This window comes from Cynocephalus volans, chromosome 10 (assembly GCF_027409185.1).
Source record: "Cynocephalus volans isolate mCynVol1 chromosome 10, mCynVol1.pri, whole genome shotgun sequence".
NCBI classification, from domain to species: Eukaryota; Metazoa; Chordata; class Mammalia; order Dermoptera; family Cynocephalidae; genus Cynocephalus; species Cynocephalus volans.
In genome coordinates this window covers 80407921-80430695 of record NC_084469.1, presented here as the reverse complement: position 1 = coordinate 80430695, position 22775 = coordinate 80407921, and the positions used below count along the sequence as shown (strand labels likewise).

General features: G+C 49.5%; 1 protein-coding gene across 1 annotated transcript in view; it reads left to right on the top strand.

The window, feature by feature from the left end:
• The first annotated feature begins 3586 nt into the window (after window positions 1-3586).
• Window positions 3587-22775, top strand: part of NKD1 (NKD inhibitor of WNT signaling pathway 1) — an 82638-nt gene continuing 63449 nt past the window's right edge. The window contains exons 1-3 of the mRNA XM_063112956.1: window positions 3587-3611; window positions 3747-3779; window positions 4464-4597. Coding sequence (XP_062969026.1) covers window positions 3587-3611; window positions 3747-3779; window positions 4464-4597 — 192 coding nt within the window. The remainder of the gene's footprint in view (window positions 3612-3746; window positions 3780-4463; window positions 4598-22775) is intronic.

The window sequence follows — 22775 nt, the reverse complement described above, 5'->3', positions numbered from 1 at the left end:
TGAGCAGGGCTGTGTTGCGCACTATATCCAGAGATGCAAGTCAGGCGAGACCCCCTGCCTCAAGGAGTCCAGATTCTAGGAGGGAAACTTAGCTTCAACATTAAAAAATAAGGAGTGCCAAGTGGAGGTGGGGAGGGGGGAGGGAAACATTGCCTATTCAGAGTAGAGAAGAACTCTTCAGGTTGGAAGGTCAAGGAGGACTTCTTCTAGGAAGTGGCGTTTGAAGAGGGCCAGATCAGATGGCTTAACTTGGGGACAAGCGTGGGGGAGGCCAACCAGGGTGATGTGTGTTTTTTAAAATAATTCTCCCAGCTCTGCGTCTGACAGATTTCACCTAAACCCGCCTCGCTAAATCTCAAGCCCCATGAAACCCGTTTCTGTTATAATCTCTCTCTCTTATCTCTTCCTTGCCTTCCTTTCCCATTCTCCTCCCCCAAAGGATGGGAAATCTTCAAAGAAAAAGATGTGTCACTGTAAGTATATACAGCCCAAGAAATGGGCCAGATAAATTATTAAAACACATAAAAAGACAGTCAGTTGTGGGGCGGGAAGCCCCTGGAGGCCAAATAGTCACCCCAGGTGCACAGTGTGCTGGTGACCTCTGGGGAGTGCCTCCTCTGAGTGCTGGCCAGGCTAATGTTTCACCCACAAGGTCCACCTCTCTGGTTTCTGGCCCCAGGGCCAAGTGGGGTGGGAGGTGTCAGGACTCCAAGAGCCCGTAGGGCTGGGAAGGACCAGGCCGAAGGTGGAGGAGAGTCTTTGTGTTTGGGCTGGACATTTGGGATTTACTTCCCCTAAGACTCAAACTAGTAACTGCAGAGTTTTAATTCTTGCTTTTATCTTTTTGAACTGTAAAAAGAAATTCCCAAGGGGAAGAGGGATACTTTTTTCTCATGAAAGAAGAAAGCCATGACTGGTTTAAGGAAGTAACCAACTTTCTAAACACTGTGAGAAAGAACGCTTAGAGTTTTACTTTGATTTAGATGCAGCCTGGCACCGGTGGGGGGTGGGGGTGAGAAAGACAAATAGCACCCCCAAGGGAATGCTATTTCCTTTTGAGGGGGTCTGCAGGAAGGCTCCCCCTCTGGTTCAGAGATGCAAAACCCCTGCTCCCTGCTACTCCTGACCCCCTGTAGTTCTGCTCTACATTTTCATTTTCCTACAGTTCAGGGGTTCTCACTTTGCCTATACTGACATTTGGGGCCTGATAATTCTTTGTTGTTGGGGGCTATCCTGTGCATTGTACAATATTTAGCAGTAACCATGGCCTCTACTTGCTAGATGCCTCCAGACATTGCCCTGGGGGATTAAATTGCCTGCTATAGCTGGTGTTGCTGTATAACTTACCACACTATTTACTGATTCATTACGTTTATTGTTTCTTGCCCATCTTCACTCCAGAAAAGTGTCAGTTCCATGAGAATGGCAATGTCTATTTTGCTTGCTGATGTATCTTAAGCACCTAAAACAGTGCTTGTCACATAGCTGCCACTTAATACTTGTTTCCAGATGGGGGACTCTCTCTCTAATGGTAGGATGTTAGGTTGGGACTGTGTTGGGACAACCTGATGTAGTGAAAACAAGCATGGGCAATGGAATCAACAGACTTAGGTTCAGTTCCTAACCAGGTCACTGACTAGCTGTGTGACCTTGGGCTAGTGAGTTCACCTCTCTGAGCCTAGTAGGTTTCCTCCTTTCTAGAACAAGTAAAACTCTGCATCAGAGAGTGGTTGTGAGGGCTGTACATGACATGGGATAATGACTGGCACATAGTAGGCATTGGATAAAGAATTGCAATATAAAAATGACATTAGTAATGTTTTTTGTGATCCTGGCACTCCTCAAATGAAACCACCTTGCCAGCAGCATTAATATACCTGCTTATAAGATTAGCTTTCATTTCTACCAAAAAGAGTGTGTAAAAAAGGAAGCTTGGAGGATGGAAGTAGGACATGGTTGGACGAAGAGATTTATGACTCTGGACACCATGCAGTTCCCAATGTCCTTTTGAGACATGTAGGTGCTGCAGAGTTGTGCTGCCCCTTATAACAGCCACTAGCCATGTGCTGATGGTCACTTGCAATGTGGCTAGTCTGGGTTAAGATGTGTTTTAAGTGTAAAATACACATCGGATTTTAAAGACAGTACAAAACAAAGAATGTAAAAGTATTATATGTTGAAATTATAATATTTTGGATATATTGGGTTTAATAAAATATATTATTAATATTAATTTCACCTGTTACTTTTTACTTTTTTAAGAATGTGGCTACTAGAAAATTTAAAATTACACATGTGGGTCACATTATATTTTTACTGGACAGTGCTGCTCTAGAGCGTCGGCAAAAAGGGCAGAATTGGGCCTCCATTTTACAGATCATAAAACTGAGGCTTACACAGAGAATTCAGTCAAAAGGGCAGAGACGGTCTGAGCTTGGGGTTTTCTTTTCCCACATCCAGCTGCCTGGTCCCACGATGAGCTTAACACGGCTGATGGTGCGTGTCCCCAGCAGAGTAGGCATTCTCTCTGAGAGCCACAAAGGTGGGGTGGAACCCCTTGATGTCGCCCTCTCCTCCGCAGAGACCTCCCCAGACAAAACAAACAAACCCTTGGGTCTGGCGAACTGCAGCGGGGAGCGGAAACCAGGGAAGATCAAAGACCCAGCGGTTACCCCCTTCCGGGCCGCGCAGCTTGGCAGCGTGCCCCGACCCCGGGTGTGCACCCACCGGCCCCCGGACGAGGAGATCCGAGCTGACAACTCGGAGCTTTTGGACACTCGTTGCCGCCAGGAGTGGGCTGGGCCCACACAGGCCCGATGTGCGCTGGGAGCTTCTCCCGGACTCCCAAATAAAAAACTAAAGGAGTCCTAGGGGGCCATGGGGCGGGTAATAAACATACACTTTCTGCAGAAGGCAGGTCGTGGGAAGACTGAGAAGAGGCCACTCAGCAGGCGCGCAGCAGATGCTTGCGCTGGAGCAGCTAAAGTCTCCTCGCCCGACCTCAGTTTCCCCACCTGTAAATTGGAACCGCCGAGTCCTGCCCTGCCCGCTTCGAGGAAATACAGAGTAGAGGGAAGGCACAGGAGTGTTAGCGAGGGGAGCAGTTGTTCTACACAGGGCGGCACCCAAGAGGGTGTTTGTCCCAATACACCTCCTGGCCAGACCCTCCCCACTCGGGTCCCCAGCCCCTGGTCCCCCAGCCCCTGGTCCCCCAGCCCCTGGGCCCCCCTGCTCGAGACCGCAACCGGAGCAGGGTGCTGTGTCAGGCCCCTCCCGTGCCGCGCCGCGCCCCGCCCCCGCCCTCAGGCCCCGCCCTCAGCCCGCCCCCGCCGCGGCCCGCCTCGCCTTTGATGCGCCGTGCCTGGCCAATGGGCGCGCGGGGAGGCGCGGGCCGCGGCGGCGGGCTGGGGGCTCGGCGCGCCCAGGCGTCAGTCGGGCCGCGGCGACGGCGGCAAGAGCGCGTCCCGGCGCCGCCTTGGGCTCTCCTCGGCTCGGGGCCGCTCCGGTGGAGGAGAGCGAGGCGAGGCGCAGGGCCCGTGGGCCGGGCGCATGGCTTAGGGACGCCCCCGCCCGCCGCGCCCCCAGCATGGGGAAACTTCACTCCAAGCCGGGTCAGTGCCTCCGCCCGCGCGCCGGCCCCTGGCCCCCTGGCCCCCGCCGTCCTCCTCACTGCGGTTGCTAACTCTCTCCCTCTCCTTTCTTTCCTGCTCCCGCCGCCGCCGCCGCCGCGCGCGATGTGCCTGCAGCCGCCGTGTGCAAGCGCAGGGAGAGCCCGGAAGGTAGGGGCGCGCGGGGCACCGACCCCGGGGATGGATCAGGGGAGCCCCGCGGACGGCAGCCGAATGGCCCAGCCCGCCGGGTCTTATTACCAAGGCCACCCCCAAGCTCCAACTCCAACCACCAGTCCCTCAAACCCGCTCCCGGAGCAGCCTTCGTGCCCCCTCCCCTGTTTCTCCTCCCCCCGCCTCGGGGTCCTGCGCTCCCTCCGCTGACCCTCCACCCTTCCCCCTCCCGCATCCCCGGCCTCCGAGCTCACTGCGCCCCCTCTTCAGACGCCCCAGTGCCTTCCCCCAAGATCCTGCCCTCCTCTTTCTGGCCGCCAGTCCCCTCTCCCGAGATCTTGGCTCCTGTGCCCACTGCACCCCCCTCCTGACCCTCAACCCTCTCCTCCGCAGTCCTGGCCTCTGGCGCTCCCTCGTCTGATCCTCGAACTCCTCCTCCCGGGGTTCTGCTCACCCCTCTTACCCCTTCTGGATCCTTGTTCTTGGGGCTTCGCTGAAGCCCCTTCTCCTGATTACCTACGTCCCTCTCTCAGATTCTGCCCCAGCTCTCGAACCCCTACCCGACTCCCCTGTGCCTTTGCTCTCAGCCCTCTGCCGCGCCCACTCCTTCCCTCCGCTTTGCTCTGGGGTAGCTTTCGGCCTGGGGCCGGACTCAGGGGTTTTATGTCGTCCCTGTCCCAGGTGACAGCTTCGCCGTGAGCGCCGCCTGGGCTCGGAGGGGCATCGAGGAGTGGATCGGGAGGCAGCGTTGCCCGGTCGGCGTATCAGGACCCCGACAGCTGCGGTTGGCGGGCACCGTTGGCCGAGGCACCCGGGTACGATTCCTACCTTGCCCCACCCCCTCGCCCCCTTTCAGACCCAGGGATGGGGTCTCCATACCCACCCCCCCAGCTTTTAGCACCCTGCTGACACAGCTTCTAGTTCTAAAAATCCCTTCTCAGCTGCCCCCTGCTCCACCAACATGACCCTGTGCCTGCATGCCTTGGGGAAGAATCTAAGAGGCAGGTGGGCACCAGTCTCCTGCCCAGTTGGAGGCAGAGTGCTGCCTGGGGGGAGAGGTTCTTCGTGAGAAGGTGGTGCAGTCCAGTTGATGAGGAAGCTTGTCTGTTGCTGGAGGGTCTTGGGGGCCTGCTCTGACTTCTACCTTATTTCTGTGGCCAATATTCAAAGGTGGAGTTGGAGGTGGGGCTAGGGAGAGAGGGGAGGCATTAGCAGAGTCTGGGTGGAGGGTAGGGATGTGTTGGCCCCAGGATCTTGTGGCTGCCCCTGAATGTGTTACAATTGCAGCATTCATCAGTGCCATCTGCCCAGGAACCCCAGCAGAGCAGGCTGCCATTTGGGTGGCAGAGCTTGGGGGGCACTGAGACCTGGCAGACCCCTTAGCTTGGCCCACAAAGAGAGAAAGGGCCTCATTCCACTGTAGTCTGGGCCCACCCCTGAGCCTCTACTCAGTGGGTCCCCCAGGGTTGGAGTTGTTCCCAGAGGAGCAGTAAGTGTGACAGGGGAATGAGTAAGTCCAGCCCCAGCTCCTGGCCCAGGACTAGTGTTCACAGATGTCCTGTGAGCTCCGGAACTCTGCACGGGGCTTTCAGACGGTCTGCGTGGAACTCGCGCAAGCCGAGGATCAAAGGATGAATCAACTTTTTGATGTGACATTTAATTTTTTTTTTTTAACTTAGAGGGGGAACAGACTGAGTCTCAGGTCTGGTTAGTTCTTTGGTCTTGTCCATGGGCTGGGGAGAGGCCAGCGGAGTCTTCAGATGTGTGTGTGTGTATTTGGGTGGTGGGACCTGGCAGCTGAGTTGCAGGGGCTGATGTTGGGTGCTGGGTAAAGTTGATTCCTGAGCATGTCTGCAATAATCTCTGAGTCCCGGGGAAGCCCCCTCTCCTCCTCCACACCACTGCTTAGCTGGGGGCTTTCGCTTCCATTTCTCTTCATCTGCTGGCTGGGTTGGAATTAGAGCTGCTGTCCCCTAGTAAAGGTCAAAACTTGGTGGGTGGGGGGCACTGCAGTTGGGGCCTTTTAAAAGCAGAACTACAAACTTCCCCTTCTTCCCCCACCATTTCTAGTTTTTGATCTACTTATTTATTTAAAGGCCAATGAAAATGATCCAATTTAGCCATATGAACAAATGCCTTTGCAACCCAAGACAGAGGCCAACTGAGTGGATTTCCATTAATCAAGTTTTGGGGTTTTTTCAGCCTGTTTATTTTTACAAAGTATTCCTGCAGAATGACATTTATTTGCAGTTCCCCCTCCCTCTTTTTTTTCTTTCCTAAACTGCCAGGCAGCTTGCTCCATGCTAGAGGGGAAACTTGAAATACAGCAAGGGCTTACTTCAATTGACTTTTATCTTCAAAGCCATAACAAATGTTACCCGCATGTTTTTGGTGGGTCTCCTTGGCATCCAGTCCGGGAGGATGGGAGGGAGGAGGAAAGAGGCAGAGGAAAACAAAAGTCTGTCGTTTTTAATTAAATAGTAGTGTTCCCAGCAAGAGGAATTCAAGCCAGTAAAAGTTGCCATTGGGGGAAATGAGGGAGGGTGGGGAGGGGCCCCAGCTTAAGTCTGTGGCTTTGGTGAAGTCACGGAATTTTGTTGCCTGGTTTCTTCCCCCAGCTGCCGAGGACAGCATGAGATGGTGTTTGCCCCCCTCCCTCCCTCGCCCCCTCCGTCAGAGAAATGCCAAGGGGTCATTAATGTTTATTCAAAGTACTTTTGAAGATGTGAGGCACAGAGCCATCGGTGTGACATGTGTCAGGTAGTTGGTGGGTGGGCCCCAGCCATCAAGATGTTAAAGGGGGGATGCTTCTGCCTCCTTGGGAGTTGTTCTTGGTGACTGGGACCTGGACAGCTGGGTTCTCTCAAGCCTTGGCCTAGGATGGCCCTGCAACTGTGTCTGCAGAGGTAGAGATAGTGAGTCCACCCTGGGGGACAGCCAGGGTGAGCTCAAGGTAGGGCAATGCTGTAGGGAGCCTGTGAGACCATTTCTGGTGATACCTGGAGGAATATTTTTAACCTTCATAGTTACCTATTTTTTTTAATCAGAAAAAAATAACCAAGACATCAAACCCATAATTTCATGGATATTACTGCTCAGGATGAAGCAAAGTTGAAAGAGATAGTCTGAAAGTCGATTCAAAGAAAAATACTAAGTACAAGTGGTTGAAATTGTGAATGTGGGAATGGAATGCTCCAAGTTTGGGAAACACCGAGATGCTGAACAGGACAGCAGTGGGCAACCTCCAGTCTAGTTTAATTTCCATGATTCCCACTGGCACGGGAGAGGCACTGGCAGGTTTGTCCGTTATGTCATCAGGATGTAGGAGGGTGTGGGCTCCAAAGTCTGCTGGGTCCCAAGGGCTGGCAGAGGTCCTCCAACCAGATCCAGGCCCATCTTGGGGATGGCTTCTGTCTCCACTCCTTCACCTGGCCTGTTACCAAAGTGGCTGGGGACACATTAGTGGCTCATCCAACTAGCATTCTTGTTATTGCAATGATAGCTACCATTTAAGTGCCTCTGTGTGTCAAGCACTTTGCTTACATAACCTTAATCGTCCTCATAACCCTCTAGAGTTGACAGCCAGGTGGTGTGGACAGTTTTTCTCCCTTTCTGGAGCATGTTCTAGGAGAAAGGTAGTCATGTGTGGAGAGGCCTTGTACCTGAGCATCAGCCTGGAGGGTGCTGCATTTACTAATTCCCAGAGAGGTGGTGCGCCACCCAGCTGCTGAACGCTTCAAGATGCACTGGTTGTGGGGCAGGCAGAAGCAGGAGTGGCCCTAGTTGGCTTCTTCCTCCCTGACGGGGTCTGAGAGCTTGGTGGAGGTTCAAGGTGGGTCCATGTTGCATGCAAGGTCCTAGGGTGTGGGAGGACCACCACACTGGCATTAACCTAAGCCTGCCCTCCTAAATACAGATGTAAGTGAGGTCAGGCTCTGTCACAATAGCTTCTCACCTTGTGTAAGACATTTTACTTTTGTATACCTTAATTAGCTCATCTGCAAAATGGGTGCAGCAATGTTCTTATCCCTGGCAGGGTTATGGCAGATAACTCTACAGGTACTAGAAGGTTCGCTGAGGCATTTGTAGGGATGGAGGTGGGGACCCACAAGCAGGAAGGGGTAGCGCCCAGATTATGAAACCAGAGGCTTTCTGCCCCTCTCTGCTCTTACACGACAGGCTCACTTGGAGGGACACAGGCTAAGCTTTTTCCATGGGGGCATGATGAAGTCCAAGAGAATATGAGCACACAGGAGAAAAGTAATGATGAAAGAACAATAAATTGAGCAATATATACGCCAGAGAACAATGTGCTAAACAGAGTTAGAAAGTAAAATAAGCATAATAGTCTCAAAGAGATAATGGGGGATATTGGAAAATTGAAGCAGCAACAGGTGGTTACAAAAGAAAACCAATTGAAGGGCTGGCCCGTGGCTCACTCGGGAGAGTGTGGTGCTGATAATACCAAGGCCACGGGTTCATATCCCTATATAGGGATGGCCAGTTAGCTTACTTGGGAGAGCAGGGTGCTGGGAACACCAGGTCAGGGGTTAAGCTCCCCTTACCGGTCATCTTAAAAAAAAAAAGAAAACCAATGGAACATATTGAGTATGGAAAATATAGTGGGTGAATAAGGAATCTTAATAGATTGACTGAATAGCATAATGGACTCAGGTATCAGGTAGGAAAACACTTGGAGAAGCTGACCCTGTGTGTCTCTGTGCATGCTCACATGGCGTGTACCTGTGTGCATGTATGAATGTGTACAGCTAGATTGAAAGCTATCTCCCTGCCACCCCACTGGTCTGACCCTTTTGTTCTTTTATAGCAGAGCTGCCTGAAGAAGTAGGGCTGAGAACCACCGTGCAGGCAAGCCCGCCTCTGGATCAAAGGCGGCTGTCAGGCGGTTTGGTGAATTGATTAGGGGGCACCTAGTGCATTTTGATATTTGGGGAAGATTAGGAAGGTACAGACCCAGTTGGAGCCCAAGGGGATGTATGGGGCTGGGTGATGAGATTGGAGGCTGGCCCAGCTGCTGCCCAAATGCTGGATTCCAGGGGAATTACCCTTGAATGATACCAGTTGGCACAATTAAAAGGCCCCATGTCTTCACCATATGGAAAGTGTTAGACCTCCTTACGTGGTTTCAAAGCTATGTGCTGGGAGGTGGACTTGACATTTGAGGTAAAACATAAATTAAATATTTAGTGTTTCAGAATTAAAAGATGATTTGCTCTGAGGCTGTGAAGGACTCAGGGTGGAGGCATTTGGGCCTCTGCTCTCTGGCATCTGTGAGTTCTCCATGGAGGGTCTCCTGCCCACAGGCACCCAGGGCCAGCTACATAGTGTTGCCTGAGTGCTTTCCTTACTCCTGGTGAATGGGAAGGAGAGACCAGGAGAGCTTGGGCCCAGCAAAATGCCTGGTGTGGCTTCTGGTTTTCAATAGGTCTGGGTCCCTCAGGATAGGTGGCTGGTGGGCAGGGGTGTCATATTCTGAGTGCTATAGTGCATCTTTGTGATGTGGTCTCTGGTAGAGATTTCGAGGAGTATTTTGTCCTCCCTTTGGAACTTTTCTTCTTTGAGAAGGAGGCTAGATCCCTCTGAACCAAGCTGTGTATGTGTTCTGTTCCCTAGAATTCAGGAACACCCTCTGTACATTCATTTTCTGTAGGAAACCCAGGGAAAATCTAATCCAGGAGGCATCCACTGCATGTTCTGCATGGTCCTAGAACTGGGGGGATGTTTTCTCCCTTCGCCCAGTGGGCAAGTTGGAAGTGTGGAGAAAGGTGGGTGATGGATGGATAGACAGTGTTCTTATTTGTACCAGGAAGGTCTAGCACAGTTCGTGGGACCAAACTGTCCCCTTGAGGGCTTAAAACACCAAGGCTGAACTATCAACAACAAAAGAATCACTTTCTGAATAAAACTTTTCCCCGTGGTATCCCCAGGGCACACAGTAGGCACTCACCATATATTGAATGAAGGAAGGAAGGAAGGGAGGAAGATAGAAAGATAGATGAGGTCATCGTTCTTGCCTCTTCCTTTCCCAGATCCTCTCCCCAGCCACCTTCTCCCCTCTATTCCTACTTCCAAGTTCTATCTTTTACAAGATCTCACTGTCCGGAGTGGAAGAATAGAACCAGGCCTTTTCTTTTAGGCACTTGGCCTAATTAATTAATTAATTATCAATAATGAATTGTTAATTGTTAATTAATAATTTCCTAACTGTGCCAGGCACCAGGGATACAGTGGAGGATAAAAGAGACGTGGCCCCTGTCCTCCTGTGACTTCCAGTGTCATAAAGGAGACAAAGAAGCAGCAAGTACACAGGCACATTAATAGGCAATGACACTTGTGAGAAGCCCTGTGCAGGCAGCAGTCAGGGTGTGCTTGGGAATCTGCAGGCTGCCCAGGTTTACACCAAGATCCCCAAGACAGTAAGGAAGAAGGCGTGGGGGGAGGGAATGCATTTGTGCAGAGAAGAGCTGATAGGAGGACTTGTTGGCTCCAAGTGGCTTTGCAGCCTGTGAGGACTGGAAATCTTTCCTGGTACTCAGTCCTTTTGGAAAGCACTGCATGTTGGCAGCTCTTAGTACTTTTGAGCTACCTATCCCTCTGGATGGGTGTGTGGGGTGGAGTGGGATGGGCAGTCAGTGTGCCACCACAGCTGCCAGCATGCTCCATGGAGCTGATTCATGTGCATTGTCGTCTACGGGGACTTGGGGGCATTGCCCAAGCTGTTTGAATGGGTTGGTGGCCCCTGCTGTCATGTTGGGGGAGGAAGTCGACTGTAGGACCAGCAGCCCAGCTGTGGTGGGTATGGGGATCTCCAGGGGTGGGATTTGCTCAAGGGCAGAGCGAGGCACCTCAAGGGCCAGGGGACAAGAGGCAGTGACAAGCCACCCTCAGAGAGAACCCATCCTGTCTCCGAACTGCAGTGTGCCTGTGTCTAAGGGAAGAGTACCCTTGCCTTGGCTTACCAGATTTGTCTGAGAAAGGGGGGTGCAAAGTAACCCTGTGGTCAAGGGGCTAGTGCATTGGTCCACAAGGAGATCCCCTGGCATTGGTGAGTCAGGTACCCCAGAATCCTCCAAGTCTGGGGCTGCCTGCAACGTCACTCAGTGGCTGTGGATTCACAGTGTGCTTCGTTTAGAAACTTTGGAATTTTTAGGTTGCTTGTTAGATTCCAAAACAGGCACTTCCGGCTGCCTCCCTGACTTCCATCTCTCTTGTTCACTCATACATGTTCTTTTTGCAGCTCTTGTCTCTCATAGACATTCTTTCTCTTCCCCTTACTCTGCCTCTCCTCCTCTCCCCCTCTCCCTGAGGAAGGGAAAAATTCAGACTCTCACAAACAAAATATCTGCCATTCCATCTGAAGGAGAACTGAGGCAGGAGCCCAGAATATCCTGGAAGAAATGCCAGAGAGAGCTGAAGGCCTCAGTTGTTTAATCTGGAAGGAGGGCTTTGATGTCACCGGCTCCGTTTATCCTGGGAAGCTGCCTGCTTCTTTATGGCCTCAGATTCTCCGCAAGAAGCACGGCCGAGCTCCTTCAGAGGCCAGAGGGAAAGCCTGATCACTCCCCAAAGGGCAGCCTGGTAATAGCTCCGCTCCTGCCAATCCAGGTGGGGTGGAGGACCTTTTCTAAACAAGCACTTCCAGAGACATAAGTAATTCTTTGATAGCTTCCTGGGAAAGCAGAGGGGACTGTTTATCCATGTGGGCACCAGTCATGGGGCTTGGGCAGGAAAGCCTCAGGTTCCCCACTGAAGTCATCCTTAGCTTTAGAATGGCAGCACACACAAGCTCTCACCAGCATGGCTCTGCCCTCCGGGCTGGGTCCTGGGTTTGTGTTTATTTAGAGGGCTCTGAGAAATTGGTTTGGGCTTCACTTTCCTTACTCGCTGAGACCCATGCTCTCTGGCATGTGTGTGGCCTTGTGTGTGGCTGATGCCTTTCAGGGGACCTCGAGGTACCTAGTAGACTTCACAGTGGTGTGGCATCAGCTCTGGGCCTTGGATTCTCCAGCTAAGAAGTAGTATATAATCATTATAACTTAGCAGCTATCTATTGGCTGTGTTCTGTTCAAGTCATTCATGCATCTGCAATAAGTATTGAGTACCTACTTTAGGCCAGGTATACATTTGCTCTGTAAATAGAGCAAGTCCTGTTTTCATGAAACTTACAATCTAGTAGGAAAAGATAAATATTTTAAAAAACAAATTGTACAATTGAAATTGTGATATGTGCTTTAAAAAAGTCCTGGGTGCTTTGAGTACATATAATAGGGACCAGACCTCATCTGGGTGGTTATTCATTTCACAAATATTTGACTGTCTTCTCTATCCCAAGCACTGTGCTTAGGATGTTGTGGAAATTATGAGAAATAGATGTTGTTTTTGCCTCACAGAACTTAGAGTTAGTGGGACTAAGCTCTCATCATTGCCTTTTATCTATTTTTTCTTCTCTTATTGCTTTGGTTGGAATATCCTATCTCTGTTTAATAACCATTAAGTATGATGTTTGTTGTTTTTCTAATTAAGAAAGCTTTCTTCAACTTCTGGATTGCTAAGATTTGTAAAATCAGGAATAATTATAGAATTTTATCAAATGCTGTTGGGGTGTTGATGGAATGGATCGTTCTTTGCTAACATGATGTGCAATTTGTATGCTTGATTTACACTGCTAGATTTCCTAGTGTTCAACCTTCTTTGTACTCCTTAACAAAATCCTTCTTTGTCACAACAGATTACTCTTTTAAAATGTGGCTGAATTTGGTGTGCTAATATTTTATTTTACTTTACTTTCTTGGCATGGATATTTGTTAGATTGGCTTATAGTTTGGGAAGATAGATACTATGCAATGAAGACAATGTTAAGGGAATGTTAGGGGACATTCTAGGGGCTCTGAGGGTCTGGAGCAGGGAGTGCCAACTGGTCTAGGGTCAGAGGTAGTCTTGGAGGAAATTTGGCTTAAGCTGAGACCCAAAAGTAAATAGGAGGAGGGATGAGAGGAGGATGTCATGGCAGTATGAGTGTTTGGTAGGTGGACCAGTGGCACGGGGGAGAGCCTGGTGAAGAGGGCAGGTTGTTTGAGATGAGGATTAAGGTTCAGTTGGCTGAAGAGGGGTCATGGCCTGGATCTTTGTCCAGAAGGGAGACAAGTGGCTGGCCTTGTGTGAGGGGCCAGCAGGGCAAAGGCGAGCCCCGTGATCTGTTGTGTTGGGGGAGGAGGAATGTGGGGAGGGGCTCTCGGTTGTAAAAATACTTTGGAGGATAAAGAGGAATTAAGTGACTGTATTCTGTGGGCTCAGTGAAAGATTCTGGAATGTCTGTGTTGGGCCAGGCACAGCGCTTGGTTCTTAGGGGGTCATCGAGGGGACCCTTGAGGAGGCTACAGGAAGGCGAGAGACCCAGAGAAAAAGAATAGGGTTTTAAGTTAAAGATCAGGGATTTTGGAGCCCTGTGTTCTGGGTTTGAATCCTGGATACACCATTGTCTAACTGCGGGACCTCTGGCAGAGTGTTGAACCCCTATGTTAGCCAGGGGGTCTGGCGGGAAACAGATCCACCCTAGATAGTTTAGAGGAAAAGGCTTCCAGAGCTTCCAGAGGTATGAGCAGGGTGGAGGGAACCCTCTCGGGGTGTGGAGGCACTCAGGGACTAGCAACAGTGGGAAGCTGTTACTGCTCCTAGGGCAGAAAGGGCCAGGGAAGGAAATACTTTTATTGAATCCTTGTAGGAGCTGCAGCTGATGAGTGGAGGATTAACTGTAGTTAGAGACATGGTGCTATAGTAGTGAGTAGGTAGAGAGAAATACCCCAACCTCTCCCTTTTTTTCCATCTTCCAGTATCTTGCCAAAGTCTCCTGTTGGCTGAATCTAGAACCAGTGGGCAAGGAAGCCCTAGTGAATCAGTCCATAGGGATCAGCATGCTGGGGCACAGAGCAGCACAGAGAAGGGTGGGGAATGGATGGAGGTGGAGATGACAATAGAATAATCAACTCTGAGCCTCAGTTTCCTTATCTGTAAAGCAGGGAGGATAATAGCACCGGCTTCCTAGGGGGGTTGTGAGGACTCAAATTGTAAAATGGTTATAACTACCCAACAGATAGTAAGCGCTCAGTACAAGTCAGCTATTAAGGTTGTAAAACTGTAAGAGAGGCACAGGGCTCTGGAGATTTAGGGAGGACTTTTTGAAGGAGGTGGCACGTGAGTAAGGCTTTGAAAGATTGCAAAACTGAGATCAGGAGTCAGAGAGTTCATATTAATGAATGCTGCAGGCTGGGTGGGAGACATCTGGGAGGGGTGAGGACTGGGGTGCTCTGGGACAGTGCTATTCAGCCCAGCCAACTGTTGCCACATGGGAATATGGCTCTGGCGTTGCCACATTGTCTGGTTGTTAAGAGAATCGAGCCATCTGGATTTTTGTGTGAAACCTTTCCCATTAAAAAATTATTGTCAACTAATTAAAATTTTTAGAAAACACTTCCTTTGGTTGACCCAGACAGCTGGATTTGGCTTGTAGTACTCTGGTTTGTGATTGTTGATTTAGACCTCGAAGATTTTGATGGCGACGGTGGTGGAGCATCAGTATGTTAGTAATAATAATACATACGTATTCTGAGTATCATATGTACTAAGAACCATGCCTAATGCTTTACATGCATTCTCTTGTTGAATCTTTGCAGCTAGCATATGTATTATTCCCCTCTCATGTAGATGGGGAGACAGGCTCAGCAAGTCAGAATCACGAGCCCAATCAGGGAGAGCCAGATTCAGGTTGCATCTGAGGCAGATGATGCAGCCCAACCAAAGGCTCAGTGCTGGGAAGTTGTGGACAGTGTGTTTCAGTTTAGTGGGAGAAAAGTGTGGGAGGGCAGGTGGAGTGAGTATGATAAAGATATGGTTTGGGCTGCTTTATACTGAAGACCAGCATTTGCACATAGAAGGTGCCAGAGGTGTGGTTAGAGCTTGCAGAATCAGGCTTCCTGGGTCTAAATCCCAGGTGCACCTCTCCGCAGCATTGTGGACTTAGGCCGCATGATGGTTTATTTCTGATCCTCAGTTTCCACATCTGTGGAATGGGTAGAGCAATAGTTCCTACCTCATGGAGTTGTTCTAAGGGTGAAATGAGTTTGTTGCAGCAAATTGGAGAATAAAGCAGATGTCATCCTTCCTCCTGCAGCTTTCTAGTGTTTGCTGATGACCACCTAGATATGTGTGAAGTGAGCTATCCGTGTGCTAAGTGTGGTGAGGAAGAGAGCGGGGTGAAGTGAAGGAGAATAAGCGGGGATTCTCCTTTGGATGGGGGAGTGACATTTAAGTTGCTGAGACCCAAAGAATAGCAGCTAGCTAGGTGATGAAAGGTTTGGTAGAAGCCTTCTGGGCAGAGGGCATGGGAAGTACAAAGGCCTGGAGGCACGCATGATGTGTGCGTGGGAGAAGTCTGTCCTCAGTCTGCTTCTGAGTGTCTGACCTAGGATGAGACTCTGGTCCCTGAGGTGTTAGGGCAGAAATATGTGGTCCGGCAGAGGGCCTGTGCCTGTTGAGGGTGGGTGGTGCTGCTGTATGTTGCAACCCTTTGTGAGCCCTGGTCTACGCACTGCAGATCTTCCTCCGTGAAGTTTTATTGATGTCCTGAAGTTTTACTGATGTCCATTGACTCTAGCTCCTCTCCTTTCTGAACAGGTGGCAGGAGGGAGGGGGAGAACCTCTCAGTCACAAGAAACAGTGTCATTCTGGAGCTGATTGGCTCCCTGCTGTGTGCTGGCCAAGCCCCCTGGCCTTGAGTATGGAGCTGGGGCCCTGGGGAGGGTAGAGACAGAGCATAAAGGGCCCCTGTTAGTGCCATGGGCCATCTACCCTCAGGCCACAGCCTCCCAAATGGGCCAGGCCTGAGGATGTTTTTCTAACTTCAGAAGGCTCGTGGGCTGGGGCCCCTTGCTCAAAGGCCTTGGCTTGGGGTGGCTCCATGGAGTGGATTTGGGGGTGCTGGATGGGGTGCCAGTGCCCACTGTATGCCTGGCTTCTGGAGGGAGCCTTGTTACAGGGCAGTGTTTGACCTTGACATCATTGTTTTATCCTTCTTTCCCCTTTCAAAGGCAGAAAGAGGATTTCAAAAAACACCTATGAGCCAGGAACAAAGTTGCCCTTTCAGTGGGTCCTGGGGGCTTTCTCTTCTCGCTCCCCTGTCCTGGAAAGTCCAAAGGCACCTACTGCCTCCGTCAGTCCTGGGCACATGTATCTTTTCTCGGTGCTCTCTGGCTGCAGGCTTAGTGTGTCTGTTGACTGCCCACTGTGTGCACAGATAGCCCCCTGCTGAGCCAGGGCTGACAATAGAGCTACTGTTGATTGCAGATTTACTGATGCCAGGTCCTGGGCCATGGCTGTCCTTGCTGTTCCATTCTCACAGCACCATTATAAGGTAGGGGTTATTCTCTTTACTCTACCCATGGGGTAACTGAGGCCTTAAGGAACTCTACCACCTTGCCCCAGGTCACTTGACTTGGAAGTGGAATCTTGCTCCAGCAGGATTCAGATATAGGTCAGTCTGATTTTAGAGCCATCTTAAATCAGTATAGGTGTTTTTTTGTTTTTGTTTTTATTTTTTAACTGTGTGTTACAACACCATTTATGGCTCATGAAATCACTTTAGTGACCAACATTTAAAAAAATGAAATAGAAAAGAATAAAAATATGAGAAAACATCACATATAGTAAGAGTAAATATTGTTTTATGTAACTTTGTTTACTTAAAATGTATATATACACACACAAATATCTGTGCCCAAATCCATATATACAGAGGCCCGTTATAAAATTTAATTCTTAATATAGGTCACGATCAAGGTGTTAGAAAAACACTGGTGTTTGGTCACTGGTGCAGGTTCTGAGCCTGAATGTCTGGTTTCAAGCCCTAGCTCTATTTCCCACTAGCCATATGACCTTGGGCAAGTTCCTTAACCTCTCTGTGCCTCAGTTTTCATTCTTGGCTTCAGGGCCTTTTGGTTTGTTGATGTTTTGGCCAGGGCAGATGCTCCTGGGACTGCCTGGGTACTTTCTTGCTGACCCACTCCCTTTGCTTAGGGGATGAAGAGAATGAGGGCCTCTCACCTGATAAGCCAGCATCTGAACCTGAACAGCAGCAGCTACATCCTGGGAGGAAGACATGGCTGAGTGTTTGGGGCCTGGACAGAGCACTGGGCTGGGAATCCTGAGCCTGGGCGTGGCCACAGCTTAGCTGTTGGGTATCTGTTGTGACCTCTCCTGGCCTTGGCTTCCTCCTCTCAGAAATGTATTGAAGAAAAAGAGGGTGCTTGTTTTCTATTGCTATGTAAAAAAGTCCAAAACTTAGGAACTTAATCATTTTGTGATTTGCTTAAGATTATGAAATTTGGGCAGCGGTTGGCAGGGGCGGCTTGTCTGTGGCTCCATGTGGCATAGTTAGGGTAGCTCAAGCAGCAGGGTCTGACTGCAGCAGCTTCACTTGAGTGATATATCTGAGGCCTCAGTTCTCTTCCAGGTGGCCTTACCCCATTGTTAGCTTGGGCTTCCTCCTAGTATGCCAATCTCCAGGTATTCACATTTACCTGGTGGCTGGCTTCCCTGAGGGTTCAAAAGTGGAAACTGCCAGGCCTTATTAAAGTTTAGGCCTGGAACTGTCAACACCACATTCCTTCTGCTAAAGCAAGTCACAGGTCCAGCCCAGATTTGGGGGAAGGGACCACACAGGGGCATAGAAGTGGGATTCATTGGGGGCCATCAGTGTAGCCTACTAGAGAGTATGTGGTTTCCTGGAAAGAAAGCTGCTGAGAGATGGGGTGGAAAAAAAAAAAAAAAGGACTGGAAGGTATATATTGGATTTGGGATTTTGGTGGTCATAGTTGGGTTTTGTAGCTGTCTTGGTGAAGGGGCAGCAGAGGTGAGACTAGAGCGGGTCATGAAGGGACTGAGAAACACTTTCAAGAACGCTCATGGCTGCATTATTTCGAAGAATGAAACATTTGTGGCATCTCAAGTATCTATCATTAGCTTAGTAAACAATGGCATAGCCACTTTATGCATCTTTCTGTAACTGGTGAAAGCAGGGTGAGTTAGGGCCTGGTGTGCTGGCAGGACAGAGCAGGCAATGCTGCTGAATGAGCAAACCAAGTGCAAAACATAAGTGGACTGTGGTCCTGTTTCTTGCAGTCTGTAAAAGAATAGTCAGGCTATGTCTGACTGTATTTGCAGGTGCATAAAGATCTGGAAGGATACACTGCCAAAGATGGTTTCCTTGAGGAGTGGAGAGTTTCACTTTTCATATTACATATTTCTACATTGTTTGACTTTTTAATACAATGCGTACATACTACTTTTTGTATTTTTCAATAAGCCAATACATTTTAAAGGCGAGTGAGAGGTGAAGAAATAGCAAGTGTAGGCAACTCTATGGAGAAGCTTTACTGGAAGGGGTGGAGAGAGAAGACGAGCTGAAGTGGGCTGGAGGGGTGGGAAGGACCCAGGCTGTGGCCCGAGGACTGCGTATTTCTGAACCTCATGGGTGCTGTTTAAAATGCAGAGTTTTTGGATCCCCCCACTTCTGAGTTAGAACCTCTCTGTGCTGGGCGACAACTGTGCTAACTGGGCCCTGAAGGAAAGGTGATAGGAGGGTGCATGGGTAGGGAAGGCCTGTGGAAGAAGGGCTCCCAGTTTGTAGAATAGTGAGGATCAGATGGGTGGCCCTACAGAGAAGCCAGCATGATTCCTGACTCAGGATGGGCTCTCAGCATGTGTCTCCCTCTTCCCACTCCCCGTGGCCATGGCTACTTAAACTTACAAGTGGATTTAGATCTTTACTTACAGTTATTCATACCTGCCCTCACTTTAAAGGGCTGCCAGCCATCTCCTTTTAGAACTGGAAGGAAGAAGAAGTTAACAGGGCCTCCAGACTGTGCCGGCCAACAGAATGTTCCGATGATGTCTACACTGTCCGCTATAGGAATCTACAATACCCTGAGTATTTGGAATGTGGCTACTGCAACCGAGGAACTGAATTTGAAGATATATTTTATTTGAGTGGATTTAAATGTAAATGTTAATAGCTACATAAGGCTGTGGCTACTGCATTGGACAGCACAGTTCTGGGGCGGTAGGGTTCCAGTGCTTCAGTGGGTCAGGCTAAACTCCCTCCCAAGAGGGGTTGAAAGAGTTATTCGCAGCAGGTGGTGGTGGAATGTAAGCTCTCCCTGCTGAGATGCACTGGTTCAACTCTCCTAAGACCTACCCAGAGCCTGCTCTTCAGAGGCATGGTTTTGCCCAAGCTTGGAGGGAGGAAGCCCCAGCTGGCCACTGCCATGGGCATGGCTGGGAATGGTAGATTCTAGATGGTAGATTGGAGCACCTTCTCGTGATGTCACAGATTGGGCCTTCCTAGCTTCTTAACCCCGGAAGTCCTACTTGGCAACTGCGTCTGGGGTTCTTGGGTGAGGACTTGTCCCCTTGGCTCTGGTCTGGGGCTGGAGGCAGCAGCCCTGAGTGGGGCCAGCTTTTCTCCAGCTGGTATTTATCCAGGACTTCATGCTTTGCAAAGCTTTCCTCACAGTGATTTGTCAGGCATTTAATATTTGCAGAAACCTGGCCAGGATAAGTATTATTCCTATGGAGAAACTGAGTCCAGATTGCACAGTCTATGGGGTATGTTCTGTGTGGCTCACCATTGTATCCCCAGGGCCTTTTGTACTGCAAGGCACAAGGCAGATGCTCAAAGAACATTTGCCAGGTGAATGGGGCTCAGAGGGACCTTGCAGTTTTGCCAGAGGGCACACAGCTGCAGAGGGGTTGGGGATTCAGGTCCTGACCCTTCAAATCCCCACCTCTTTTCACACGGCCGACTGGCCATGCTGCTCTGTGCCTTTGAAGAGAGCCTCTGCTTGCTTCTCCCCTGCCCTTCAGAAAGGGTCCTTAGGGCTGGCCCATGGCTCACTTGTGAGAGTGTGATGCTAATAACACCAAGTCAAGGGTTAAGATCCCCTTACTGGTCATCTTTTTAATAAAAAAAAAAAAAGAAGAAAGGGTCCTTACCTTTTTCCTTTTGGTAAATTAAGTCATACACCTGGCAAAAAATAAAGAAAATGAAAATCCAAAACAGCACTAAGGGTATGCAGTCCACAGGAAGCCTCCTTTCCCCTTCCACCTCCTCTTCAGAGGTGTCTGCTGTTATGGGTTCCTTGAGGTGCTTCTAGTGTGCTCTCTGTGTGTGTACTCGCATCTCTGCACAGGAGCCCTCTTGGCTGACAAGACTGGGAAGAATTGGTGTTGTAGGTTAATTGAAAAATTATTTTAAGGTGGGGAACCATAAAAAAGTGAGGTAGACATTAAACATTTTCTTTTAGCTTAAGATGTACATTATACATCTTGTTTTTTAAAACTGCCAGTGTATCTTGGAAATCATTTCATATCGGTGCATATAATCTTATCATTTTTCATGGCTATGGAGCCTTCCATTAGAAGAATGGACCACAATGTATTACTCTGATCCCCTATCTTTGGGCATTTAGATCATTTATGGGCTTTTGCCTGTAGTTGGCTTAGACTGCAGTGTGCATTTCTGTAATTGTGCTTTTATGTCCCCTCTCTATTCCCCTGGTGCCCCCAACACACACACACACTGCACATCCTGATGTGACCTCCAGGTGTGGCTCTACTACTTTTTCTGGCAAAGGCAGAGTTTCTCCACCTGACTGGTGTCTTCAAAATCCAGGAGGGAAGCAGCTTCAGGGGGAGGTTGGCGTTAAGCGAGTGTGACCTTTTCCTGTGTCACTTGATTAGGACCCCTTGGGTTTCAAGCCCATTTCAACTGTTTTATATAATTGGCTCGTGTAGCTGAGAAGTTGACTTCAGGTACAGCTGGATCCTAGAGCTCACACTATGCCCCAGGACAGCCATCACAGTCTCCAGCTCTGGTTTCTCTTGGATCGGTTTCATCCTCAGGCAGACTCTTCCCAGGTAGTGGCAATTTGGCTTTTAACAGTCCAGACTTCCATCTTTACCTGCTGGAGAAAGTTCTAGCAAAAGCCCAGGCTGGGCTCCCATTGTTATGACTTAGGTCACATGTCCATCCCAGAGCCAATTCTTGTTCCTCTGACAGTTTTGGATCAGGTGCCAACCTCACTAAAGAGAAACCACCTTGTGAGGAGAGGGCTGCAGAATGCGCACTGGGTGGATGGAACCAACAGCTGTGTATGGCCCAGTCACTGAGCAAGGCTCCAACCAGCAGCCGCGAGGGTGGGTGGGGACAGGGCAGCTAGGCAGCCAGGCAAATTAGCTGACTTTTGGGGAGAACCAACCCTTGCCACTGGATCTTGGAAGAGCCTGGGTAGTTTGCCACCTCCTCCATGCAGCCTACGTGGGTCACAGCCTTCCTTTCAAGCTCTTAACTTCTCCATGATGATTATAGGTTGATGACTCTTAATCCTCAGGGGTCAGTAACAAGACCCTTTTGGGAATGCACTGAATCTGATGGTGTCTGTCTTGTCAGATAAAGGCTTTTACATTCTTAACTCCCTTCCAGGACATCCATAGCCACTAGATTAAGAACCCATGCCTTAGTTTGTATAGCTTCTTCTTCTTCTTTTTTTTTTTTTAAGCTTCATTACATTATTTAACTTTTCTCCGTCCTACGTGGGTCTTCTCCCAATTCAAGGGGGCACAGAGCTTTGGACCTGGACTTCAGACCTGGCTTTATACTGAACTGTGTTAACGCTGGGCCTTAAGTTTCCTCACCTGTAACATGAGAAACAGAATACCCTCTTGGAGTTGTTTCAAGGATTAAGTGAATACACATAGACATTTAAGGCTCAGCACACAGTAAACACTCAGTAAACATACTTGGTAGCCTTGTAAGGCTTCTGGCGCTGCTGATCTGTTCTGGAAGATTCCCAGTAAATGCACTCCATCTCTTTTGGACCTAAAACAGCACCTGAATGGGGCTCCATTGCTGTTTGATGCATGTGGAGGTTCAGAGAGGACATCACATTGTTTGCTTGAGGTTTCCTGAGATGATTCTTCTCTATTCACAAATGGGAAAACCAATGCCTAGGGAGGTGTCAGTGTCTTATCTAGGTATCTTGGAGTTAGTTTGGTTTGGTTGTGAGAGCCTTTACACTCTGATCTTATGACATCCCTCACTTGTTTTGTAAGCTGCACTCTTCCCTGCCAAGGACAAGCTACAGGTGACAGCTCACCTGTGCATTGTGCCACTTGAAGGAGTTCCCTGATCTCACTGAATCCTTTCTGGCCCCCGAAACCAGCCATGGCTCTTTTGCCTGCCTGGCTGGATACCAGGTCTGGGGAAGTGGGTATTGTTCTAGTAAAAATGTGAACTGGTGCTTTTCTTTGAGTGTATTAAGACACAAAGTCAGTGTGGTTAACAGCAAATTAATCACTGCATTAAAGAGGGAATGTCTTAGGTAGACATGACTTCATGAGCTTGTCATAGAGTCTGCCCGGCCATATTTCACTCTCTGAGATTTTTGACTTTCAGAAAAGGAACCACAGATAGAGTTACCAAGTTTTACAGAAATATTTTTACTGGGCAGAAGATTGCTTTATGGTGAGAGCCAGTTATTTCAGGAGACAAGCAAAGAGCCCTTTATTCTCACATTCTGTGGGAGGAAAATATTATGATAGAAAGCCCGCTTCTTGGATGGACCATTTGAGAGGCTGGGCTGACTTTCTGGAGTTGGGAGTGGGTGGCATGAGATGGCTTGGGGAGGCCTGGGGCGGGGGAACTGAACATGTACCCATTTTCTCTTAACCCTCCCTGGGGATTCTAGGCTTGTTTTGCAGGCAGAAGGAGGCCCAAGGGTGTTGAGTAGGGAAGGAAGGTGGTCAGAGCTGGGCTTTCACCTGAGGATGCATGGTATAGACAGGGAGGAGTGGGAGTGCTATCTCAGTGTGTGAGGCCCTCTCAGCTGGAGAGACAGGAAGTTGGGGTCAGGCGGGCTCTGC